The sequence below is a fragment of the Falco biarmicus genome, chromosome 4, assembly GCF_023638135.1.
Source record: "Falco biarmicus isolate bFalBia1 chromosome 4, bFalBia1.pri, whole genome shotgun sequence".
NCBI classification, from domain to species: Eukaryota; Metazoa; Chordata; class Aves; order Falconiformes; family Falconidae; genus Falco; species Falco biarmicus.
The window spans coordinates 43,976,055-44,000,023 of NC_079291.1; the positions used below are offsets into that span (position 1 = coordinate 43,976,055).

The window sequence follows — 23,969 nt, forward strand, 5'->3', positions numbered from 1 at the left end:
TGACAGAATATATTAATAGCTACCTTCTTAAATGTGGGCCCTTGCTAACTACAGCAGCTTATATGAAATACCAGAGCCAGTCATTCTAGACAGCTTATATTAGTCCTAAGAATCTATAAAAGCAGTCAGTCACCATTGGACAGACTGGAAACTGGCTGCTTGTAGGTCTCAAAATCTATCATGAAATTAAAAACATCTTAAACCAGGTACATTTCTAATCAAAGTCTGTATCAATTGGTCTTGGTGCTAAAGATATTTTTCCTGACAATAGCTGGGAAGCAAGAATATTTTCTGAGTTTGTAGCTAATGGGAGAAATTGGAGGAGTTATAAATAATGGAGAGAGATGGTCATGGATAGGGCAGTTGGGACCATTTAGAACACAAGCTGCCATAATCAATATGCAATTAATACTTTCAGGAACACAGAGTTCTTGATGTTTTAACAGCCTTTCATTGTTTTAAATTCTTTGCCTTCATTTGAAGGTATTCTGAGATGGATAATATACTGGTGCCTTTCATATTTCACTGTTTAAACTACCCTCAGTGTTTAAAATCAGTGGTTTTATTTCAAAAAGTGCTTGTCAACTGGAAAAGTCCTAATGACAATTTGGCTTTAAAGAAAATGTCACCACAGAAATGCTGGAAGTACTCTGTGGAGAAGAATTGCCTCCATTGCTGCTAGCAGCTGAGATGACACAGCTGTCCCGTCATTCAGTCATTCAGGAGCACGAAGTGTTTGAAATGCTCCATACAGTTAACTGGTTGAGCACTGGGACACACGTATGGTAATAAAGGCAGATAAGAGGCTAAAAATCAGGATGGCACATAGCTTCCCTCTTTTTTTCTTTTTTTTTCTTTTTTTTTTCAATCTGTAATTGCTCTAAATAAACATGTTATTTTCAAATGTGTTTACAATCAGCCAGAAAAGAGGAGGAGGAGCAGCTGGGAAAAGAGCAAGCTGCAGAGCAGGGAACAGGAGCTCAGCATGGCTGTGTCGCTGGCATAACCAGGCATGGGCCCCTTCAAAATGTAATCCTGTTTGTGTCACTGTTTGTTATACTCCATAACCGGATTAAAAAGAAAAAGAAGACAAATCCAGATCCTCCAAGGGCTATCTTTGGAACATCCTCAGAGCTTAATGACAGACTCATGAATAGGAAACTGTTTACAAGACTCATTTGTGGTGTGCCTCCAAATTAGGAGGCTGAGGAATTCGTAATAGTACCAGCTGAATAATGGAGAAAAACAACTAAACAAACTTTTCAGGTTATTCTCAGATTACACTGTCATTCTTCTTTTCAGCCTAGCGTGATACAAACAACCTGTCCTTTTTGCCTGAAAGAAAAAGAGAATTTTCTAGGGTTTATCTATTTGTTTATTATTTTGCAACTGTTTGGGATTAATGAAGTGTAGATCTGTGAAGTTTGTGAAGTCTGGCACTGTGCTTGTTACCTCTGGCTCCAAGGCAAGGATGATCTACACTGACAGCAAGCTCCTGGTATGTCTGAAACAGTGTAAAATAGGAAAAAAATGAGCAAAAAAAGAACACTTGAAACTTTCTGTGTATCTTTTGGAAGTATTCTGCATATTATGAGATATTCCAAACTTGAAATTGTCCAAGAATAGTTATTTGAGTACTTCCAGCCTCAAGCTTCCAAACTTCACAAGTCATATCCCTTCAAAATCATTATATTGGCTTTACAAAAGTATGGTATTAAAAATGAAAGCATAGCAAAATAAAACTCATGAAATTTCTTGCTTATCACACTTTTCTATCTTATTCCTGAATATGTAGATTAAATTTTACAGTCCTTTATATATTATGAGGATTAGAAGCTTCATTTTTCCCAATGGTAACCTTAATGTCCAGTTAATCCACAGATTAAGGAGCTGGTGCCCTGTGACTCTTGTGAGGGCCGCTGGAACTGATTCAGTCTTGAGAGAAGTGGTCTTATGTAAACCATAATGTCTTTAGTGCCTGAAATTTAACTTTATAAAGAGCTGTGATGGGTGTTTGTGGGAGGTGTGAATGTGGAGAATCTTCTGCACTAGCCAAGGCTGATTGAAACAATCAGGTCAGGTAGAAGAAAAGTGAGTGAGAGATTTGGACACCTACTGGTCAGGCAGGCCCACGTGCAACTTTCTGTACAGAAATGTATGTGTTCTGGCTGCTGATCAAGACTAAATCTCTCTCCTTTTCACTCATACAAAATGCCATCTATCATTCCTGGCTGACACTTCCATTTGTGCGCTGTGACCCCTTCAGAGGCAGAAGAAAAGACACACTTGCTCAACACTTAGCCTTCTTTTATCACCTGATATAAAAAGACCTCTATTTGCTCCATTAATAAACATGGTTAAATGGCAGCACCTGGAATGCAATGAACGCAGAGACTGGATGCAACATGCTGCACACATATATATTATGTATGAGCCTCTACACTAAACAACTTCTGGGCTTTAGGTCTTATTTTAATTCAGGGTGGAAAAAAAGTAGAAATAATCTTACAGAAAGATTCTGCTGTATATCTTTTGGTTTTTTTAGCTAAAGGTCTTTTCAGCTTTCCTTAAGTACATACCAGAGCAGTACAGACGATAACTAGATGTAGACACCAAACATCAGTTTGACTGCTTGAATTATCAAGACCTTGATGCTGCTTATAGTTCACTAGTTCACAGTCCTATTTATGTAACAAAGTACATTTTGTTTAGTAATGTAAATGGTGATATTTGTTTAATGGGTATTTTTCTTAGTGCCAGTCTGATTACCTAAAACTTCAGGGGCTATGGAGAAATACAACTGTAAAGAAATACCCAGTTTATATAGAATATATTTTTGTTCACTTGGATTGTGCATAACATAGGCACTGCTACTCCAGGATATAAATAAGACCCTCCATACAACTGATTCAAAAATAATTTGCGAAAGAATATAAAGTGCCAAACCTGGAATATCTAAGCAGTTAGTAGGGAAACTGATGTATTAAGAAGATGAGCCACATGACCCATATTACCACGTGACTGGTGTTTATTGCTTAGTTTAGTTTTTCAATCCCACAATTTTCAAGCCAGCTTCAGGACTCTGATGGATCTGTTGTGCACACTTGGAAATGGCAGTAGTACAACCCCAGATCTTTATCTGCATGTTTTCAAGATTAGCACCTCACATTATACCCGGGCATGCAAAAAGCAGCACTCCTCAGATGTCCCAGCACCTTATTAGTTCACATCATTGCACGTAAGCAAAATCCTTTAAGGTCATTTTGGTGATCAGTGCATTCCAAGGAAGGGATAAGTACGCTCTCTAAGTAACTGTGGACGCTAGAAGCCATTTTGTAGCACAGATCTTCTCTGCAGTTACCACTTGGCCCCTGACCTCCTATGTGATTATTTTTTGAACAATTGTGAAAAGTTTCATATTCCCAGTTTTCCAATACCTCTTCTCCTGATACTTTATTTAAAGAAAAAAGAAAATAACTTCAGAGCATTTTTAAAAAAATCTAGTTTGAGACATGAGTTCGAATTGGGTCTGACTTAAGACTTTCTTAGATGGAAAAAAACCCACCTGCAACCCCCTAAAACCACTGGCAAACTCCTAAAAAATTGCTACCTCAAACCCTGTCAAGTAGAAACAGCTGTGAAATTCCAACACAATGCCTTGCATATGTTTGCTTGCTTGCTTGTTTGTTTTTTTCCTGCTGGGTATGACTGAGTAAGTGTGAGTTAGGCTATCACCATTCAAAGGCAATACTTCTGTGCTAGATGTGCAGCTCCTGGGTCTGATGACAGGGACTGATACAAGGAAATTGCAGTGAACTGTCAGTTTTCTAAATCACTCCTACTTTCCAGCAATTCCTGCTTTTTGATTACTATAATCCTCGCTTGTTGAGACTATGAAGGTAGTTTTGGAGTGGGAATTTTCAAAATTCTTTTGATTGCAGTTTTAATTGGATTCATTAATTGCCACTGAGCTTTTTAATTATTTACCTGTTTGTCAAATGTTCTGTATTACATGTGCAGTTGAAAAAGCCTGAAAACCACATTCTGTAAACTTAAAATAATACATACATTTCTCCTTTAGGAACTGGGTTAGGTCACAGGAGATGAAAGAGCTGTTAAATAGTCACAACTTTTCATCTGCACTGATCTGGGTTGGATGTGAAAGGTTTTGTATCCTATTAACAATCTCCTGAGCTAACCAGCCCCTTAAATGTGATTACAAGGATCACACATCTAAGACCTTCAAAAGGGGTTACGGAGCTCTTTTGATCAACTAAAGAAAATATCTGGCAAAGCTCAGGGTTTCTTCAGAGAAATCTATGCATTCAATAAATGAAGTATGCTTTTGGGCATGCCTGGTTATTCATTGTGGTGGATGGTATTTATGATCAAAGGATTATTAAGCTAGTGGTAGACAAACTCTGTGGTGGTTTTCCTAGAGGATATTTACTCGGGTGTCGCAGGAAGTATTGTTTCTCTGTAATAAACACCAAAAGGGGAGGAGTTCCTCATATTTGCTACAGGCTGTGCTCAGTTAAGCAGCCAGAGAGGTCAAAAAGCAGTCCCCCAGAGAGGTAAGTTCTTTAATTCTTACAGTGGTTGTCTCTCTTCTGCTAGTTAAACATGTTTGTTTATTGTCTTGTTATAATTTATATATCTGCTGATCTTTTTGTGCGTCACTTGTTATTTGCATATGTACATAATTAGCCATCAAAACACCTCCTCCCGGGTAGAACAGCATTAAAAGCTCAATTATAAAGGAAAGAAACAAGATTAAAAGAGGGAGCATATGCCCTAGGTCACACAAGCCCTCCACAGCTGAGCTCTGCCTAGGATTCAGAACCTAGCAGGAGCAGGAGGACCTCTTTTTGTAGGGGGGTCTGCAGTGTCCAGCACAGCAGGATTCTGACTTTATTTGGATGTGGTAAGGACTTTCACAATACAGGAAATATTTTATTAAATAAATTATAGTCTTAATTTGGTGCCTTAATCACAAGAACTTTTTTTTTCTTTTTGTCATTAGAAGCTGCTAAGAACGTAAAAGTCTGAGTTTTCCAGCTCTGAAGTAAAAGAGGTCCATTCTACTTATGTATGCTTCTGGTCCATTATATTACAATGAAGAGTAAGATTTATTCTATAAGCAGTTGTCTAGTGTGATCTAATGTTGCAGATGCTTTGAAAGGTTGTCTGTTCATATTGCTTTCACACTTCTTCCATAGTAATTTAAAATCAGTTTTCAGATTTACACACAGTATTTCTAATAAAGTTTAAAAGTATGTTGAAAGGCAAGGGGAGAGACTGAAACCAATCTAATCGCAATCTGTTAAAAAGGTAGCGTAGTACAGACGCTCTCTCATGGCATTAAGTGCAACTTAACCTCACACAGGTACAGCTGGAGATGATCACACTTGTCTTTTAATATGTATCTAGATGTTATCAATACATAATACTTGTCCTCAATTATTTCAACTTTATTTGAGGGAAAGGGGAGCATATACCCATGTTCCCAAAGGAACTTCAAAATCTCATCTGGAAAGCTTCCTATAGAAAAGCAAAGCAGTAAATTTTTGGGAAAAAAGAGGAGCAAAAGCCAAGGCATGTTGAGATGGAGAAACAGGGAGTGAAAATGAAGGGAAAGGAGAAGTGTGGCTGGGCTGCATGACACAGAAAGTCACTTAATCACTTTGTGTCGAAGTTTTCCAGCACAGTCAGTGTCTATTTGGCATGTAGACTGTCACTCAGGGCTGAGGCTGCCTGTTTGTTTGAACAGTGCCTGCCTTTATAGGCCTCAGAGGCTGGTTGTGACTTTCACTGGTTTAAACTAGGATCCTTTCCACAACAGACTGTCATTACTTACACATCATTCAGGATCATCTAAATGAAGCAGATACTAGTTTGGGGGAATTTCACAGACCAGTTCACCTGAATAATTAATTAATGCAGGAGACAAAAGTGTGTACAACACTCCAAATGTATTCAGTTAGCTGAGTCACATCATGGATTTTTGCCTTTGAGGGCCCCTTTGACAGAAAAGGGAGAGCTCACAGGGAATTTCAGTTCTTCAGTGCTAAGGGACAGTGACTTTGGCACACAGATACTGGGAAGCAGACAAGATGGGCAGCAGTGGTTTTGTTTTAAGACAGCACTGCTAGAAGTGGAAGGGGGTATATGAACCAATCACTGAAGTTACTGTCTTTTCTGGCTCCTAAGGTTGTGTCTAAGCTTTTCTCAGCTCCTTGTTCCAGGCTTGGGATGCGTGCCAGCTCTGCTTGGGAAGAGAGGTGTGGGTGTCCACCATCCCATTTTTGTACCTGAGCTCCCAGAAAGGCTTCTAACCTTTTTTCACGGTGCACTCTGGTCAAGCTTCTGCATGATCAGAGGATTAGACTATCATGCTTCTGCATGTGACCTGCCATCCATCCAGACACACTGCCTAAAGGTGCTGGGCACTCATAAGCACAACTGAAGTCAGTGAGAGCTTTGCTCATGGAGGGGGAACCTTTGCACAATGTTGCTCACATAGCAATTCAGGCCTAAAAAATACCGATGTTTTTGCAACTGAGGCCCTATTCTGCTAGTGCTCCTAACCCCAATTAATAAAATGGGATAATAAAACTAGGAAGCTCAATTTGTATTTTTACAGGGTCTCATCCAGGGGAGGAGGAGTGGCTATAAAGAGACAGAGCAGCCAGCCATGAAAGGAGTTAATAAAGACTATATGGCATCTTAAACTTTCCCTCATAAATTCCTACGTGCGTAATGCTGTGCACAGTCTGAATATGTTAACATTTTTTATACAGTAAATAAATAGTACTTTGAGGAAGGGAATTAAGGAGGCCTCTTGTGCTTACAAATACCTGGCTTGTGGCTGTTTACTTTGGCATTTAAGAATATAGAAATCTCTACTGATTTTCCCCTAGTGATGAATTTTCTAAGTCTTCTTATCCACATCATGTCTTTGATGTCTTGGGATGGGATAAGCCGCCTTTCCCATCACAGATATATTCCCATGGAAAGGCCATCCTGGTCTCTACCTTGGCCATGAACTACCTGGTCTCTATTACGCTTTCGTGAAAGACGTAGAAAATGTATAGCTCTGAAACAACTTCCCTACTGTCAAACTTGTCTGAAAACATAAAACATTCAAATGTTACTAGGAAAATGGAAGGAGACAAACTCAACGCAACAGCAGAAGTCTCCAATGGAGGCCCAAGCTCCCTGTTGCTGATTAAGTTCAGCTTCTTTGCAGTGGCTGTGGCCCTCCAAAAAAAGCATAAATAAAGCCTGGCTCACATATCATTTAGGAGCTATACTGATAGAATTCATCCATTTCCCAATGTCTGAGTACTTTGGCTTGCAACTTCACCCTGCTATTGTGTATTATGCTTAAGTTGCGTTGCTGCTGCATATTGGTCTCTCTGCGGTGTAATAACGTGAGCCCTGTGCACGCAGCAGATCTCAATTATTTTTAGCGGCTCAGGTTAAGTCCATTAGGTTTAGGCAGGGTGCACGGCCGCCGGCAGCCCCGGGGCCGCCATTCACAGCTCCCGTGAGCCGAGTCCGCGGGCTCCCCGGGCGATCCCCGGCTGGCAGGTTCGTCGCGATTCCCCGGGCGGCGGGATCCCCTGGATCCCCCGACGGCGCGATCCCATCCCCGGGCGGCAGGTGCGGCGCGATCGCCGTCGGGTGGCTCAGGCGGCGGCGGCGCGGCCCCGCTCGAGACGCAGCCGGCCCGCATCGCAGGTTGGTGGTGGCCCGCGGGCCGGTGCCTCGGCTGCCCCCCCCGCAGCCCGTTGCCCCGCCGGGAGGGAGGCCGGGCCGCCCCGGCGCCCCCCGCCGCGCCCTGCCTGGGGCGGGCCGAGCCCTGACGGCTTTGCCGGCGCTTGCGGGGGATTAGCGGGGCAAAGCGCTCATCCGCCGCTGACCCCGAGGCGGGACTGCGGCCGGCCGCGGCCGTCCGGAGGAGGAGGGCGGCGCACCCGAGGCGCGGTTGCCGGAGGTGGCGCGGCTCCAGGCGGGGCTGGCGCTGCGAGGACCGGAGGTTTCGCTGCGGGTAATCCCGGGACGGGCGGGCAGGGCAGGGCAGGACGGGGGGTCCCGGGGCCGGGTGCCTGCCGGGCAGCTCCGCCGCCACCGCGCTACGCAGGGGGCCGCGCTACCCGGCGGCCACGCCTCGCCAAGGGGCTGCGGGGCGGCCCGGCCCCCGGGGGTGGCGCGGCGGGCCGGGCCGGTGCCTCCCGTCGCCGGCAGCCCCCGTGGGCGGGCGGGGCCGGGGTGCGCGGCCTGCGAGCGGCGCTGCGCGGGGCTGGGGGGTCCCGGCGCCGGCCGGCGTGTGGAGGGCGCGGGGTGGCCGGGCCCCGGCCGCTGGGCTCTCTGGTTCTGGCCCCGGGGTGAATCCGGGTTGTTTGTACTCCCCGCTCTCCCCGTCCCCTCTGGGTTTCTGTGTGAGGAAGGTGTGTAGGGCCCTGAGCAGGGGCGCCCGGGCGGCTCCGTGTGTGGTACCAGCGGCGCTGGCAGCGCGGGGCAGGCACTGCCGCCCGGGGGACGCGCAGGCCTGGAGAGCCGTGGGCCTCGGCGAGGCGCGTGTCACCGCTTGCCGTGCCCTCAGCATCCCAAAATACACTCGTACTCCGTCACTTTTTGCCTGCTGGAGTTCAGTGCTAGCAGATTTGCCTGTCGTCTCTACTGCCTGCCTTGTCTTGCCATCAAATGACTATATCGCCTTAATTTCAAGCCCTGTCAAAGCCCATTGGTATAGCTCCTAAATTAATTTTGAGTTGCCACTTCGCCACTGTTAGAAGTTCTGAGAAACAGCAAGTGAGTGAGATTGCACCATATTGATTTTTATGGCCTTATAAAGTTTTACTGTGTTAAAATAGGAAAATCAAGCGATGCTTTAGCTTTGAAAGTGGAGGCCTTTGCTAATACATTGATCTAATGTGTAGTCATTGAAAAATTATTCTCATCACTTGCAATGCCTCCCTTTCTGGGAGCAGCAAAATGAGTTAGATATGATTCAGTTCATGGTTTGCTAATGTCAGTTCATTATTTCTGATGGCATGAGGTCCAAATACAAGTTGATAATGAACCATTCCCCCTTCCATTATTAATCATGTTTTCATGGTTGTAATGCCCCTGTGTAAGTATTTTCTGTTGGATGGCCATTGCCACAGAAATTTTTAGGTCTCATTTCTTTTGAAAATATCAGAGCTTTCAGAGTTCATTACAATAATTTAACTTTTGTTTCCATGTTCTTTTCATACCCTCTTCTGATCACTAAAGGTTGGCTTCAAAAAACTGGGATCCTGTACTGATGTTATGTTTGAGCTCTGCAGGATTGTCATCCAGTAGGTAGCCCCTATGCATGGGATGAGATTGAATGTTTATAGCCACTGTTGCTTAAAAACAATCCTCCTCCAACGGAGTTTCCTGAGAACTGTAAACCTCAGCGTGCAGTAGGACTCTTACTGTTGTGGGACGTGGAGGGGAATGGAAGAAAACCAAGGTGGAACCTAACACTGATGTAGATCTTTTCCAGCAGTGCCCTCTGAGAACATTCAGAGAGCAAGGAGCTGGAGCCTTCCACGAGCGGGGCTGGCCAGTTCAGTCTGCAGCAAGTCAAGATGTCAGGATTAGCTGAATAATAATCAGCAGATGAAATGTCAGTGCCGACACCCAATATGCATTTATCAATAGGAGATCAGGTGCTGATACCATACAGTACTGTTTCTCTACTGCATGTAGAAGTTTTACAGAGGTCAAGGAGTCCAGAGGCATCAAGTTTCTCTGAAAGCTGTCTTGCTTTGTTGGGAAAATTGTTGCTGGAAAACAGTCAGCAAAGAGGAAAAATGTTTTTAGAAACAAAAGCAGCATTTACCCAGCTCTTCAGAGAGTGAACACTAAAAAGTGCCCTCAAAAATAGATGAATTTTTTCCTTGAGCAGCCCTAAGATTAACATACATGCTTTGAATTGTGCCCAGGAAATACATTATCTGTGATTAAGCTAAATTTATCACCAATCCTTGGCTCCAAATGCTTTAAAGTAACCACTTATTTCTGCATTTACATTAATTTAGGGTTTGGTCATTGGGTTCAGACTTTGCTTAGCAATGTCATTGCATGGTTCTTGCCTTTTCTGTGCGTCATCAGACTATGTCCAAGTTGCCTGCCAGCTTTCAGGTGATGAGATGTGGGTGGCTTGCAGTTTGCCTGGCTGTAGCATGGAGCTGATACTAATTTTGTCAGCTGTCAAACTGTAACTCTTTGTTTCCAGCAGTTAAGTAGGATAGGGTTCATTTCACCTAACATGTCTATACCTGAAGCTGCATGACTGGGTTCCTGTTGTAGTCAATGGAAACTTGGCCAGTATAAACAACAGTCTGGAGAGCAAGTCTTCTTATGCTAAGGTAAATGCTAACCAGGTCAGATAAATCTATTTTGGATTGCTTTGACTGACTGAAATGGGATTATAGTATCTATCTTAGGTTCCAATAGGTGTATTGTACACCTATCAAGTTAGGTGAATGTAAGCGCTTTGTCTTTCTTACTTGTGTAAGCACACAACAGTGAAAGAAGTGGTCTGGCTGTTAGACAAGGTTGTTGATTTCTATTCTTCATCTACCATAGTTGGGGCTAAAGAGATTTTTTCTTTCTCCCCTCTGGGAAGTTTCTTGCAGATGAGACAGACAATTGTTCAGTTCTGGGAGAACACTGAGGGTTGCGTAGAGTAGAAAGTAGTAAGCAAACTGATATACAGTTAAAGAGGATAATTCAGATAGACACACAGATAGTACAAAAGTTAATGTAATCATGCAAAACTATTATTTGTTGTTGGTTTAGAGTGAAATTATGATGTTAATTGTATTCAGCTTTTGACAAATGAAGTAAAAAAATCCAACAAACAGTTGTGTTCTAAACACTTGTTTTTAACTCATTGTCAAACTAGATAATCTGCTCACACTGAGCTTAGATTTGATTATCGTTGCCATTCAGATACAGGTTGTATCATCATCAAAATCAGAAGCCAAATATCCCCCGGAATTAAGTGGGGGTGGTAGTGGAATTTCCAGAGGAAAACTTATTCTTTGAATGACGCATGAGATAGTATGCTGCATAAATGGCTCATTATAGCTACATTTATCCTAGCTCAGGAACTGTGCTGCAATCCATATTCATGGTTGAACAATCAAATTATTTGAGCATTATCCAGAATATGCTACGTGGTAGTATGGTAACGGCATATTGTAGCCTCATGCTCTTGGCTTGTCTTAAGAATTCCATGCAGTAGCCTTTAACTTTGTTATTAAGTACTTGTCAGTGTGGCATAAAGTCATGAAATAAGAGGGAATGTGTTGTGGGATTTTTATTGTGCTATTGCATTAAGTATTTCAAGACCCCACTGTGCCTTGTGATCAGTACCAGACCAAAGAGCTTCTAAACTAGATATTGGGTAAAGGCATCAGGTGGCGAAAAAGTGAGGCAAGAAGGATTTTTTTCTTTCATACAACAAGCCTCAGCAGTATCTATATGAACGTTGCCTGCAATTTCTTTTTTCTTTTTTTTTTTTTTTTTTCTTTTTAGGGTGATTATTTTTCTGGCATCCGTTAGGCAAGAGGTTTAAGTTTCAGAATCTGAAGCAGTGCAAATTTCACTTTCTCAGAGGTAACAGACCGAATAGACAATGTAAGCTAGTGTTGCTGGCTCCTGACATCCACTTCCTGTGACACATGTGAAGATGTCTGGCAAATTACAGGGCAGTATATGTGCAGAAGCTGTCTGGTTAGTGTTTGCAATGGGAAGGAGAGAGTGGTATGGACAGATGATAGAAGAGTTCAAAGATGACCACAGTAGGTGTGTTTTGAACGGAACCAATGAGGTCCTGGTTCTGACTTTCAAGACCAGCAGATTTTGGTAGCCAGGAGACAAGATACTGGATTCATTTTAGGCATGTATGAACAGGTATCTGCTTTGCTAATCATGTAGGCTCCTTTACGGAGAAGGATGAAAGACATGAGGCAAGGTGCCTCTCTTGTTTTATCAGCTCCTTATAGAGGAAATGAATATGCTTTCATCCAAGTGAGATGGTGGTCCACTCAGAAACTATTGCATGGAAAAGTTTAGAAAGAAGTTGCAAATGTAGGTAGTATGAAACAGTAATAATAATTATTGGTTTTACATGTAATGGTCCATGAGATATTCAGGTTCCTTTATACTTGCAACCCAGCCTGTTGCTTGTTTCCACTTGACTATTGTTTGTAATGCTCTGTGGCCTTGACCATAAAGCCTTTGACTGTGCAGTTGGTATGTGTCTTAAGTTTCGGGTGTGGAAAAGTGCTTCACTGAGTTACCTTTGCAGCAATCAGGTAGTCCACAGGAGATATACGGTGTTCTTCAGTAGGCTGCCCTTTCCCCTTCTGTCTCCAAGTGAGCCAGGTACTGAAAATGATGGAGAATGCAGTGATCTACCAGCATTGATGCTGAACAGGGTGTCTTAGGGACATGGTTTAGTGGCGGACTTGGCAGTACTAGTTAATGGTCGGACTTGGTGATCTTAAAGGGTTTTTCCATCCTGAATGATTCTATGATGCTCTTTCTGGGTATCTCCAGTATGCAACTTGAGGTCTGCTGCATAGGGTGTATATGTTTAATGTGACATAGGAAGCAAAAAGTCACATAGGGCAGGCTCATAAGAATTCTCACCCAGTTTGTTCTTATAACTGACACTAGATCCCCCTCTTAGAGGAATAAAACCTACAAAACAACCAAAAAACCCAACCACATTGGCTTGTTGTCTTGGGACTCCAAAACTATTTTTTTCTGCCCCACATACCCTGAATTTAATCATTGTGGCCATTGGGATCTCTCTGGTTTACAGGACAAGATGCTCTGTGCTTTATTTCCTGAGCTCTTTAAGAAATACAGCAAACAAATACAACAAACAGGAGCTCAATCCCCTTTTGCCCAGACTGGTCTGTCACGTGAATTCACTTATTCACCATTCAAGTTGAAAGGGTTGATAACTTATGACCCATAACTCCCAAAGAGTGAGGGTGCTTAGTCCTTCCTCCTCCATCAACATGCAGGCGTCCCCTGTATCACACCAAAGAGCAGCCCAGCTGTGTCTGAATTTGCTTCAGAAGCTTTTTGGGTAAGCTGATGTTTACACCTTCCAGCTTGGAGAATTGGCCTATACCATTTCCCTAAATTAGCAGATTCTGAGGAAACTTCCAGACAAAAGATAGAGGCTGCAGGAGTCAGCAGCTTGCAGGTGGTAATAGTGCTTTAGCTCTTTCTGGCTGCCTGTCCTGCCAACCAGTTGCTTTTACTTTGACCTAAAGACGCTGCTCCCAGCGTACATCACGCCTTAGCAGGAGCAGTGTTAGCCAAAATCTGAACAGAATTTGCGTGAGCTGGTGTGAGTTCTAGTGAGCACACTAGAAGTATTTTAAAGGGTTTTTATAGAGGTTCAAGGGTACGTTCCTAGCTCAGAAGTCTGGACTAAGTTGTAAGTTGTTTTTTTGAAGTAAATTTTTAATGGTGAGGGATATGATAAATTACCCAGTTGTTTGGGCATCCAGACTTATTCCACAGACAGCCCAGTTTATTGCTGAAATATGAGGTTAAATCATTATCAGCTTTCTCAACTTCACTGAGATGTAATAAAACATTATTCATCACCCAGAACAGAACACTTGAAATCATTCTATTTAATATTTTTAATAATAGAAGTAGAAGCTAAACAATTTATCTGCAGGGGCTTGTTCTTAAACATACTGGAAATGAGAAAATATGATGTTCAATACAGCTCATTCAAGTTATGATTTTGAAGCTGTAAATCAAAAGACAAAGGATTAGGGTGAATAATTCATTCTGGAATAGCACTCAAATTGTTGAACTGAATGCAACAGCTATTGTATGCATTATTGTTAAGTTTGTGGTGACTTTTCTTAAGACAAGATGATGTGCAACTGATGTGATTTGCAGAGGAAAATGCATGTATATGAAGTGCCTCTCTCTTTTCTGGTAGCCAAATAGTACCTGCAGGGTCATGTTTCCACAGCCCTTTTAACAGTTCTTCTTGTACCAGTCTCCAGAGACAAATAAGCAATTGATACTGGGAGTCAATGAATTTCAGCTGTGTTCTGTTAATGTTTAGAAAGTTAACGAAGCCTGGGGAGCTGTCTGAATCTGCAGGTTTTGATGTGCGTGTTCTTACGGTGTTCTACTTGCTGTAAAACCTGTGCATGGAGGTGTGGGCCTTTGCTTAAGGGTATGTTTGAAGAGTCAAGGTTATCAGTTCCCTGCTTGGCTGTGGCACGGGCTAAACATGTGAAGCTGGTCTTTGCATTCCTGCATCTTAAGTGCTCTTTGAAGGGGAGGAAATGAGTCTTCCTTTCTTTAACTTCTGAATATCTCCTGCTGTAAGCTGCCTGGGTCCCAGGCTGTTGCTTGTATTCTTGTAATGTGGGACACAGCAGGCCCTAGATTCTGATGGAAAACTACATATTCTGTAGAAAATAATTTGTACACAGACAGATCCAGTATGATTTGGACATCTGTTCTTACGAAGGCATCCGTTGATCGCTCTCTACTTTGTTTTCTCCCAGTAAATCACTGGTTATGCATTGAGTATCCAGTAAAACTTTAAGCAAATGGTTAACCTCAATTCTAAAAACTAAAGCTCAACTAAAGAAATTTTTAAATTCCATCGTTGTTGAATCCCTCAAAGCAGGGGTTTGGGATTATTAATCCTAATCATTTTATCATCCCCAGTTTGGTTATTATTTTGGATAGTCCCAATTATGAGCTAATTACAAAAAAATTGTATATGTATATATACAGTGACTAAAAAACCACCACAGAACAATTGTATTTGAGCACTATATTATAGGCAGAAGAAAAAGAAAGTGAAAAAAGAAAAGGTTGTAACTCGCTCGTGTTCATTTTCTGAGGAAGAAATGGCCTTGCCTGGAAGTGGTGAAGCTACCAAGCTATGGATAAATACTAGGCATAAGGTGGAAAGGTAATACCTTAGGAAGAGACTGCTTGCTCTGTCCTGGCTGAGTTGTGTCTACATGAATCCCAGGGAGAGGGCTGGACAGAAGGAAAAAGCAAATGTTAAATGTAGAATGGAAATTTGAGGAGTTACATATTACAGCTACATGTCTTTGGATCTTGATCCTCTGTCTTTTCTTTGACCTTAACCTGGGCTTGTTTTAAGGGAGATTTCATTGTAGCAGGTAAAATTGGGTCATTTTGTTCCCAGAGACCTCGAGATCAAGGTGTTGGGCCAGTACTAGTTGCAATCCTCAGTACACAACAGACTGCTGCAGATTGCAGGTTTCCTGGTGTTAGGGTATTTCACCACTTGGCTGCATGAGCAGGTATAGAAGTTGGTAATAGTAATTTATATTTTTTTTTTTTAAAAAAAAGGCCTTGGGGGGAGAGAGAAAAAACCCCTGTGTTCTCACTCCTCAGTGAGCTAATCAACCACGAGCAAAATGATGGGAAGAATCCTCAGCACTGTGTTCCCCAGGCAAGCTTGTATTATCCAGTAGAAAATTAGTCTGAATACACATCGTGTGCCAGTAGTCGTGTCAGATAATTGAAGGAGCTGGTACAACATATGTTTGTATAGCAGTCCATTTCACTTGCTTCTGGATGGTGTATGTGCTCCATGTCTAGTGGGATATGCATGGTTATACGAATAAGAGATGAATAAAGAAAGTATGGCTAGTATGGCATGGATGAAACTGAAATTGAAGCCATTCTCTTCATTATTAAAAAAGCAGTAAGGTATCACGGTGCAATTTCTGTCACTGGAGTAATATCACATAAAATGCTTTTATGTGTGTAGATTTGTGCTGTTGGCATAAAAAAAATCCAAGAATAATTATGCTGTAGTCTGTTGATAAAGTATAATATAAATTTTTTTTTAAAGGGTGTGTGAAAATTACTCTCCAAACCTGTCTCATTTACTACATATTGTGCTCAGGAAGGCCTCAAGCACTCAGTTGCTGGCTCACTTACTTACAGCTTGCTTACTTGGTAAGGGCTTAAGTCTATCCTCTTCCCAGCCCCTTCTCTTTTTCAGTCTTGGCTCTACAATTAAGAATATGAGAATGTATTATTTAACACATTTCTACAGTGGTTTTGGCTGTTTTTAACAATGGGTAAAGGTGGGGTTTCTGTTTTGTTGTCTGTGTGTGGTTTCTTTTCACCACTGTAGCTGCTGGATAGTTAGTCACTATGAAGGCGTGTATCTATAAGTGAATTGTATCCAGCATTAACCAGGGCATAGGTGTAACCTGGTCAGCGATGGATACAATTCCGTCATTGTAAAAGGTGTTTCCTTTACAATATGTAAAGCAGTTGTTAATGAATGTACATCAGTAAACACGTTTTCCATGACTCTGAATGCTTGGTCATCAGCAGACCGTGATGCTGTGAAAAGATCTGCCACTTTGATGTGCTTGGCCTTACAAAATCTGTATAAAAGACCAAATGGTAAAAGTAGGATTATAAAATTGACCACTTGCTGCAAAAGTTTGAATGAGCTTAATGCTGCTATTTAACGTGTCTTGTTTTGAGGATATATATTTTTTTTTCCTTTCTTGCTTGATTCTTGGTAATGGAGCCAAATTCTTTTGGATTTTATGAACTTTACTCCCGTTCCCCTGCCCCTCAAAAAATCTGAGTGACATTATAGTTTCATTGGAGTGCATGGGAAAGTTTCTACTGATTTCACTCAAGCCTGAAATTAGGTCAAATTATTATTTGGATTTCCTTTCATTTGATACTGTGTTGGCTGCACATACCTGTATTAAGTGGAGGATTTCTTGTTCATTATGCTTTCAGTGCATGCACACTACATGCAAGAACATTTCTAGTGCTTGAGACTGGTATGTGTGTGTCTCGTGTTTGTAGGAAACCAACTGCTGTTAGCCACTTGTTGAGTAAAGGTTGAAATCTCTTTTTTTCTAGGAGCCATCATTTGAGATGCTTCCGTTGACTGGGAAAACAATAATATTTGATAGCTTTCCTGATCCTTCAGATACCTGGGAAATAATTGAGACTATTGGGAAAGGAACATATGGAAAAGTGTTCAAGGTGTTAAATAAGAAAAATGGCAGCAAAGCAGCAGTCAAAATTTTGGATCCTGTTCACGTAAGCTACTTAAATTACTTTGTGCTTATTTAATTGTAAGTGAATTTATGTAGTATTTCTTTTCTTTTAATCTTGGTAGAGCATTAGAAGTGATAGTGAAATAAGCTGCTTCAACCTGCTAAGTATCAGGCTAGCTATCAATGCATTTTTCATACTGTAAGGGATCTTGGAAGTGGTTGCATATGGTAGAAGTCAGAAGTATACCTCAACTTTGTTACTTTTACTTCTAGTTACCCCTTGTTTATCTCGTACTTTCAGAAGCAGAGCTGATTATTTTCCTTTTCAGTACCAGGAGTCTTAGCTTCTATTTTTACTGTTGTTCTTTTCCTTTTCTTTTTTAATGTAATAGCCAGTAAGAAAGTTATATACTTGTAAGTACTTTAGATGTACCTTCAAGCATCTATTTTGAGTACATGCTTTTAGCTGAGTTACATGCTATGAATGATACTTTAAAAATAAAATAGCACACTTTATTGTTATTGTTGGTTCTGTGTTTTCAGAATGTGCCAAAATACATAGATATCACAGAGGAATCCATCTTTTCAAATGGAAAATGCAAAGGCAATAGCTCCTACACACAAAGCACCAGGTGTCTGGGAGGTGGAATTATTATGTTGTAGAGTATGCTTTTGTTCTCTAACTGACATTTGTTGGGTGGCAGATTAATGGTCAGAGAGTAAGGAGGAACATTAGTCTGGTTTGTAAAGGCTACCCCGCTGACTTCAGTGGTGCTGCCTGTGGCTTGGGATTTTTCTTGAGAACAGTAACCCGCAAAACGTGGACAAGGAGCTCTTCTTGTTTCAGGTAGCTCCTTTGAACTCATCTTTTTTCACTCCCGGTATAGGATTGTGAGGCACATGCTTCCATTCCCAGACCTCTGGGCAGGAATGGAAGGGAATGCTGTGCTGTGTGAAACGTTGCAGGTCTGGAGCTGCACAGCCACGCAGGGCTCTGTATACCCCTGTGTATCACCTAGTCTCAAATTATGATTCCATGGTCTGTAAATCCATGAAATGTGTTTGTGAAAATATTTTTTGCATTACCTTTGCTGTGTTTCTTGCTGATCTGCTTTTTATTTCAGCATTCTTTCAAAGCAACAAAAGGAGGCTCATCTCAGTACCTCTCTCAAAATAAACATGATTTGCAGCCAACTGATAAGGATCTTGATGAATTCAAATGCATTGGAAACTCTGTTTTTGACTCTGCTGCTTTCTGTAAACAAGGTTCTTGTGCTTACAATGAATAGGCAGGACTTCCTTGCAGTTGGTGTATATCTAAATGCCTGTGTGGCAGGAAAAGCTTCTGCTTTCATCTGTTTCACAAGTGTTCGGGAATGATTCTTAAGTGGCAGCTGACTATGGCAGGGATTATTGAAGGCATCAGGGAAACTTTTAACGTTGTGTACACTTTGGAAGTTGTAGGAAGAGGTAAAAGGATGATGACAGGAGGAAAGAAGAGGTACTAAAGCTGATGCTAGAGGAAAGAGAAATAGTTTCAAGTAGGAGATAAGGGAGTAGAATGTAAAGACGGAAGAAATACTATGGATAAAGATGCAACATAAGAAACTGAAGAAGGGAAAAGGTATAACTGATGAAAACAGATAAATTATTTTAATGAAGAAATGGAAGTTATACAGTCAACATCACACTCCAAGACTTAAATCTTTTTAACTAATTATATTCTTCTTTTTGTTCTAAGAATACTGTTCTTTTCCCCCTGCTATTTACAGGACGTCTGGAGTAGCTGCTGTGCCTTCATGTTACTGTTAAAATGGCAACCCTCTATTAGAAATAGGGTGAAAGCAATAAACGAGTTCTTTTTGTTTAAACTGAAAGTATTATTGATGGCTGCAGAGGGAGCCATTGCAATGAAGAAAAAGATACTGTGTTTACTTCTTTATTTTACTTTTTTTTTTCTTTGAAGATGGTCTCAGAATTGTGCCACCTGAGAGGTGGACTGAAAAAAGAAGCAGAAAAATGTGGGTTTATATCACTTGATTTAACTGGGAAACTACATAATCATGGGTGGTGTGAGACTGAAATAAGCATTTCATGTTTAATCCTTTAGAGCTCTTAGATTCTTTGTGTTGAATAACAGCTCAGCTTTTTGAAACTGCAACAGGAAAGTGAAGGTGTTGAGATGAGAATATATGAAGCTGGAACTGAGAATGTGCTCAGTCTTGTCCTCAGGGCTGTAAGTAAATACCATTGTAATTTAGGGTTCTTAGCCAAGTTATCTTGTGTCTAAGTTCACATGAAAATATTCCCTCTACCATTTCTAGAAGAGGTACTGTTATGCAGATAAATATGTTAAATTCAAACAAATATTTCAAGTTTTCTTCTTTTATAAAATACAGAGGAATATAAATTTTTTTTTTTTTTAGTATACACAGAATGAATATTCTATTCATTTCATTCTCTCTCTTTTCATTTCTCCTTAAATAGTAAAAATCTCATAAAATCTGAGTACCCCTCAGGAGATGGAAGCCTCTATTAAATCACAGTAGGACAGTGGGCTAATTCTCTTCCAGTTTCCCCAAGGCAGTCAGCGCTATTGTACATTTTGTGTATAGTTTTTTGGCTTTCAACTCTCTGGGGTTTGGTTGGGTTTTTGTTTGTTTTGGTTTTTTTCCCTTTTGATCTGTCCTTTGTTTTTGCCAGATGCATTTTCTCTCTTCATCACTTCTTATCTTCCACTCTTTCCCTTTCCTTCCTCTGCCACCCTCAGTACATTGGTTCTTTCTTCCTTCTTTGCATCTCTTTGTTTATTGGCTGTATTCTGCATTGTGCTTATGGGAAAATTAACTTAAAGTGACTTCCTCATTTTTTTGAAAGAGGAGGAAAACTTCTACTATTTTTTGCCTACTTCAATTAAAAAGTCTCTAAAGCCCTTCCTTGTGAGAAGACTTATTCTTGTAATCTCAGTATGAGAGTTTGATGGCCCAGTTCCTGACAGGCAGAGTTCTTTGACACCAGTCAGGCTGACCTCAAGACAAAAGGCTAATATGGGGAACATGATTTAGTGTTGGAGATACCTGTATAAGAAACAAGTAAGCAAAGGCCTCTTAGGGGCAGATAGATGACTGGTGAACAAAATGAGGAGTGACATTCATTGGGAATACAAAGCATCCCTTTTCTCTGCCAGGGTCACTTCTGTTTGCAGTGGTGAGACAGGTTTTCAGCACAGAGTAGGTGCTTTTCACTGATAAGAAATGCATTCATATGGATAGCAGACTTCATAGGTAGCCTTCCTCTAGAATTAATTTTTCATTTCTATTTCTTTTTGGGTGCGTGTAAATAGCAAATTGTATTAAAAATGTTTAAATCTGGAAACAAATATGTTAACATGTGGTCAGGATGGATTGAATATTTTCTCAGCATGACTGAAACGCAGTTTGATGGAGTCCCTCAGTGAGCAATACCATGCATATGTGGAAAGGGTTACCCGAGTCATTGAGTGCCCACTGTTGCTACCATCCATGTTTGATCTGAAAGGGTTTGCATGGCTCCTGGTACATGTGTTGGCAAAATTTGCCTTCTCACCTCCAAATGGATTTCCCTCGCTGTGTAGGAAACCCAAAGTCTGTAATGAAAGACTGACAAAAAGCCATAACTCATAGCTCGGTAGGAGAAGCCAGAGAGATCATGGATGTCACCAATTTCTATGATAGAAAATGAGAAAAAAATCCAAATGATTCTAGAAAGTAAGATGATAAATGAGTAAGATGTGGTTGCAGTTGTACTCGTTCGTGCACAGAGGGGTAGAGAGGTAATTCCAGCTGCACCATCTCTAGCTGGGGATACCCTTGAGATTAGAGAAGTAACATGTGACATCCCGAGGCATCTGCATACCTACCCACTTCTGGATTGCACTGGCTTTGCCTTGAAATGCTTCTTCCCCATTCTCCTCAGGGCTACTCTGTCATACCCCTTGTGTTCATCAGCTGAAACTGGTGAAGACCAAGTAAAAAACAGATGACTCTTTTGTATTGAGTAATGAGAATCAAGTTTTGTAACCCTGCAGATGGTACATTCGTGTTCTGGTTTTTTTCTTTTTCTTTTTTCAAACGACATTTGAATAGCCAGAAAATGCTGTGTGTTGGGTTTTTTAAATGGTTATCACTATTTATTTATTAACCGCTATGTATTCCTCATTTGTGACACTAGGATATTGATGAAGAAATTGAAGCAGAGTATAACATTTTGAAAGCACTCTCTGATCATCCTAATGTAGTCAAATTCTACGGCATGTACTATAAGAAAGATGTGAAAAACGGAGACCAGCTTTGGCTAGTTCTTGAGGTAAGTAATTCAGAAAAATAGACTTTTCTTCCAGTTGGCATTGCTGTGTTGAGAATTAACTCAGTGAATGAGATGCAAGTAATTTGATGTTTTTTTTAGAGTGGTTGTATGTGAACTGATAAATGCTGTTGCTTAGTCTTCTCAGCGTTCTGAATTAATGGTCTGCTCGTGAGTTCAGCATTCTTATTTTGATATTATACTGATAGAGCTATGCCTTCAGAATTAAGATATAAATTCTAATAGGACTGACTTAATGGGATTTGTGACCTAAAATCTTTCTCTGCTGATAAGCTTGTTATGGGAATCTTCCTTTGGTAGCATTTCTTTAAATATGACTAAGATATGACATAACAGTTAAAGAAATCACTGTGATGATTTTTTTTTTCTAAATGAAATTATAGAAATTAATTGAATTGCTTTTTTTTGTGCAAGTAAATGCATAAATAGATAAATAAGCCAATAAAAATAGGCTACTGCTCAAATACTGTTGAAAGCAGCAGAATTTCCTCAGAGTCAGAGCAAGGTGAGGCCTGTAATTCATGTGTTTCAGTCTTCAGTTTTGACTAATCTAGGTGAGGCCTGTAATTCATGTGTTTCAGTCTTCAGTTTTGACTAATCTAAGAGTAAAGAGCTTGATTGCAGGGCTCTTGCTGATGTTTGATCAGTGTTTGATAAGGTTGAGATTGAAGCATCGGTTGTATTTTATGATTTTTTAGCTAAGTGAACACAAATCTCATGCCAAATATCTCAATGATACAATGTTAATCCTGGAAATAAGCTCTAAAAATGCTTAAATTCTAAAAGCTTTTCCACATTCTTCTGACTTGCATTGGGAAGATGTTTTTAAGAATATTTTGCATTGGAATTCCGTGATAAATTATTAGGTTAGACTGACATCAAAAGATGTCAGCTCTTTGTGCAGTGAGCATATTTGAAAATATAGCTTCTGTTGTGTCTGCTGGGCATTTAAAACTCCATCTGTGAAACTTCTGGCCTCTAAAGGGTGGGTGCCAAACAGCCAGGATGGAACAGACAATGAGGAAAACAGTCAAATGTTTATATTTTAATTTTTATATTTCACATAGATTTGTTTTCTAAAGTGAAAAATACAAGCCTACATCTGGAATACAAGTTTTATATTTACTCTTTGCATATCAAGCTGTATGTGTGCAAGTGCTAGTATGGAGTGTGTGTCTTGGATGCTTTCTGTCACTGCACATGTAGATCCATGAATGCAGTGGATTGGAGTGTGTATGCATAGATACACATAAGAAAAATAAACTCCAATGGTGAGTTTGGTAAAGCTTTCCTTATAATAAAAGTATCTGAGAAAGAAAACTTGTGGAACAGGTTCCTCTGTTGAAGTATCACCTTCCTTTCAACTTGTATGCAGCTTTACTGTTGGGGGGGTGTTCCACAGTAGCTGTTTAGGTGTCCTACAGTTTATAAGAATGAAGATATCTTCATCATCTTCCTTCTGTTTTGTGGTTGGTTGTCGTGTGTTTTCTTTTTTTAACAATATATTTGTGTCTTAACTTCATGAAGGTGGTGATGAGTCTTTAGCTTACAGAGACCTCTGTTTCCATTGCTTTGGGTTTTAGGCTTTTTATTTATCTTGTCATAAAAGAGCGTTTTGACTTCAGGACTGTTGCATTCCCTGAAGAGGGGAGTCCAGTCTTGAAATTTAGATTTGCAGAGTTTGATACTAAGGAGGAGATCTTTCTCATCTCCTTCTCACAAAACAGTTATCAACTAATCCCTGCAATTTCTGTGTAATCCTCTGAAATGAAAGATGGACCTTTTGCAGTCAGCACCTAGCCTATAGATAAGTTCCCAAAGATGGGAAGAATGAACAGGGTAGACCACTGAAGTTTGCGTAATACGAAGCAGCTTCTGCAGTATCTGAATCCAAAATGATGTTAAGGAGGAAAAGTAGAGAATCAAATGTAGGCTATTGTGTACTGTAGTGTTCTGGATTCCTGCAAAGCTGCAGCTACTAGGAAGAGCTCACAGGAGCCATGGGGCATTGAAGGCAGAACTTACTGCTTTACTCTACTTTTGTGTTCTGTGATGGGATCTGTGGGCAGGAGGTTTTGAAGGGAAAGTTTCTCAAATTCCACTAGGAATGGCTTGTGATAGATGGCAAAACTCAGCAATGGGCTTAGAGCCACCACTGAAGTTTTCTGACAAAGTTACTCTCTGGAGTGTTTGAATCAATATATGTAGATGTTATTAAATATTTTTTTTCCTAGAAGAAAAAAATCCTCAGCTCTTTAAGACATGTCCCATGCAGTATATCAACAGCAAACCAGTCTGGAAAGAAAGATTGTTGCCAGGTTTCTTTTCTCCTAATTTTGTCATCTGCATTGGTTATATGAACCATATTGTTCAATTCTTACACCTTTGTTAGTATATACAGTGTGATGATTTTTGATGTATCCCATAGTTTTCTTTCAGTAGCTGTTTTGTATTGCACTTGATCATGTTTGTGTTTTGGGGAAA

The 23,969-nt window shown here is 40.7% G+C and overlaps 1 protein-coding gene across 6 annotated transcripts in view; it reads left to right on the plus strand.

The window, feature by feature from the left end:
• The first annotated feature begins 4,261 nt into the window (after positions 1-4,261).
• Positions 4,262-23,969, plus strand: part of MYO3A (myosin IIIA) — a 126,871-nt gene continuing 107,163 nt past the window's right edge. For 4 of the 6 annotated variants that reach the window (XM_056337170.1, XM_056337173.1, XM_056337174.1 and 1 more), the window contains exons 1-3: positions 7,922-8,053; positions 16,984-17,166; positions 21,333-21,467. In XM_056337170.1, the coding sequence (XP_056193145.1) occupies positions 16,999-17,166; positions 21,333-21,467 (303 nt within the window). In that variant the 5' untranslated portion in view covers positions 7,922-8,053; positions 16,984-16,998. Of the gene's footprint in view, positions 4,575-7,531; positions 7,594-7,921; positions 8,054-16,983; positions 17,167-21,332; positions 21,468-23,969 lie in introns of those variants that run through there. The other 2 variants (XM_056337171.1, XM_056337172.1) reach the window with 2 other exon arrangements.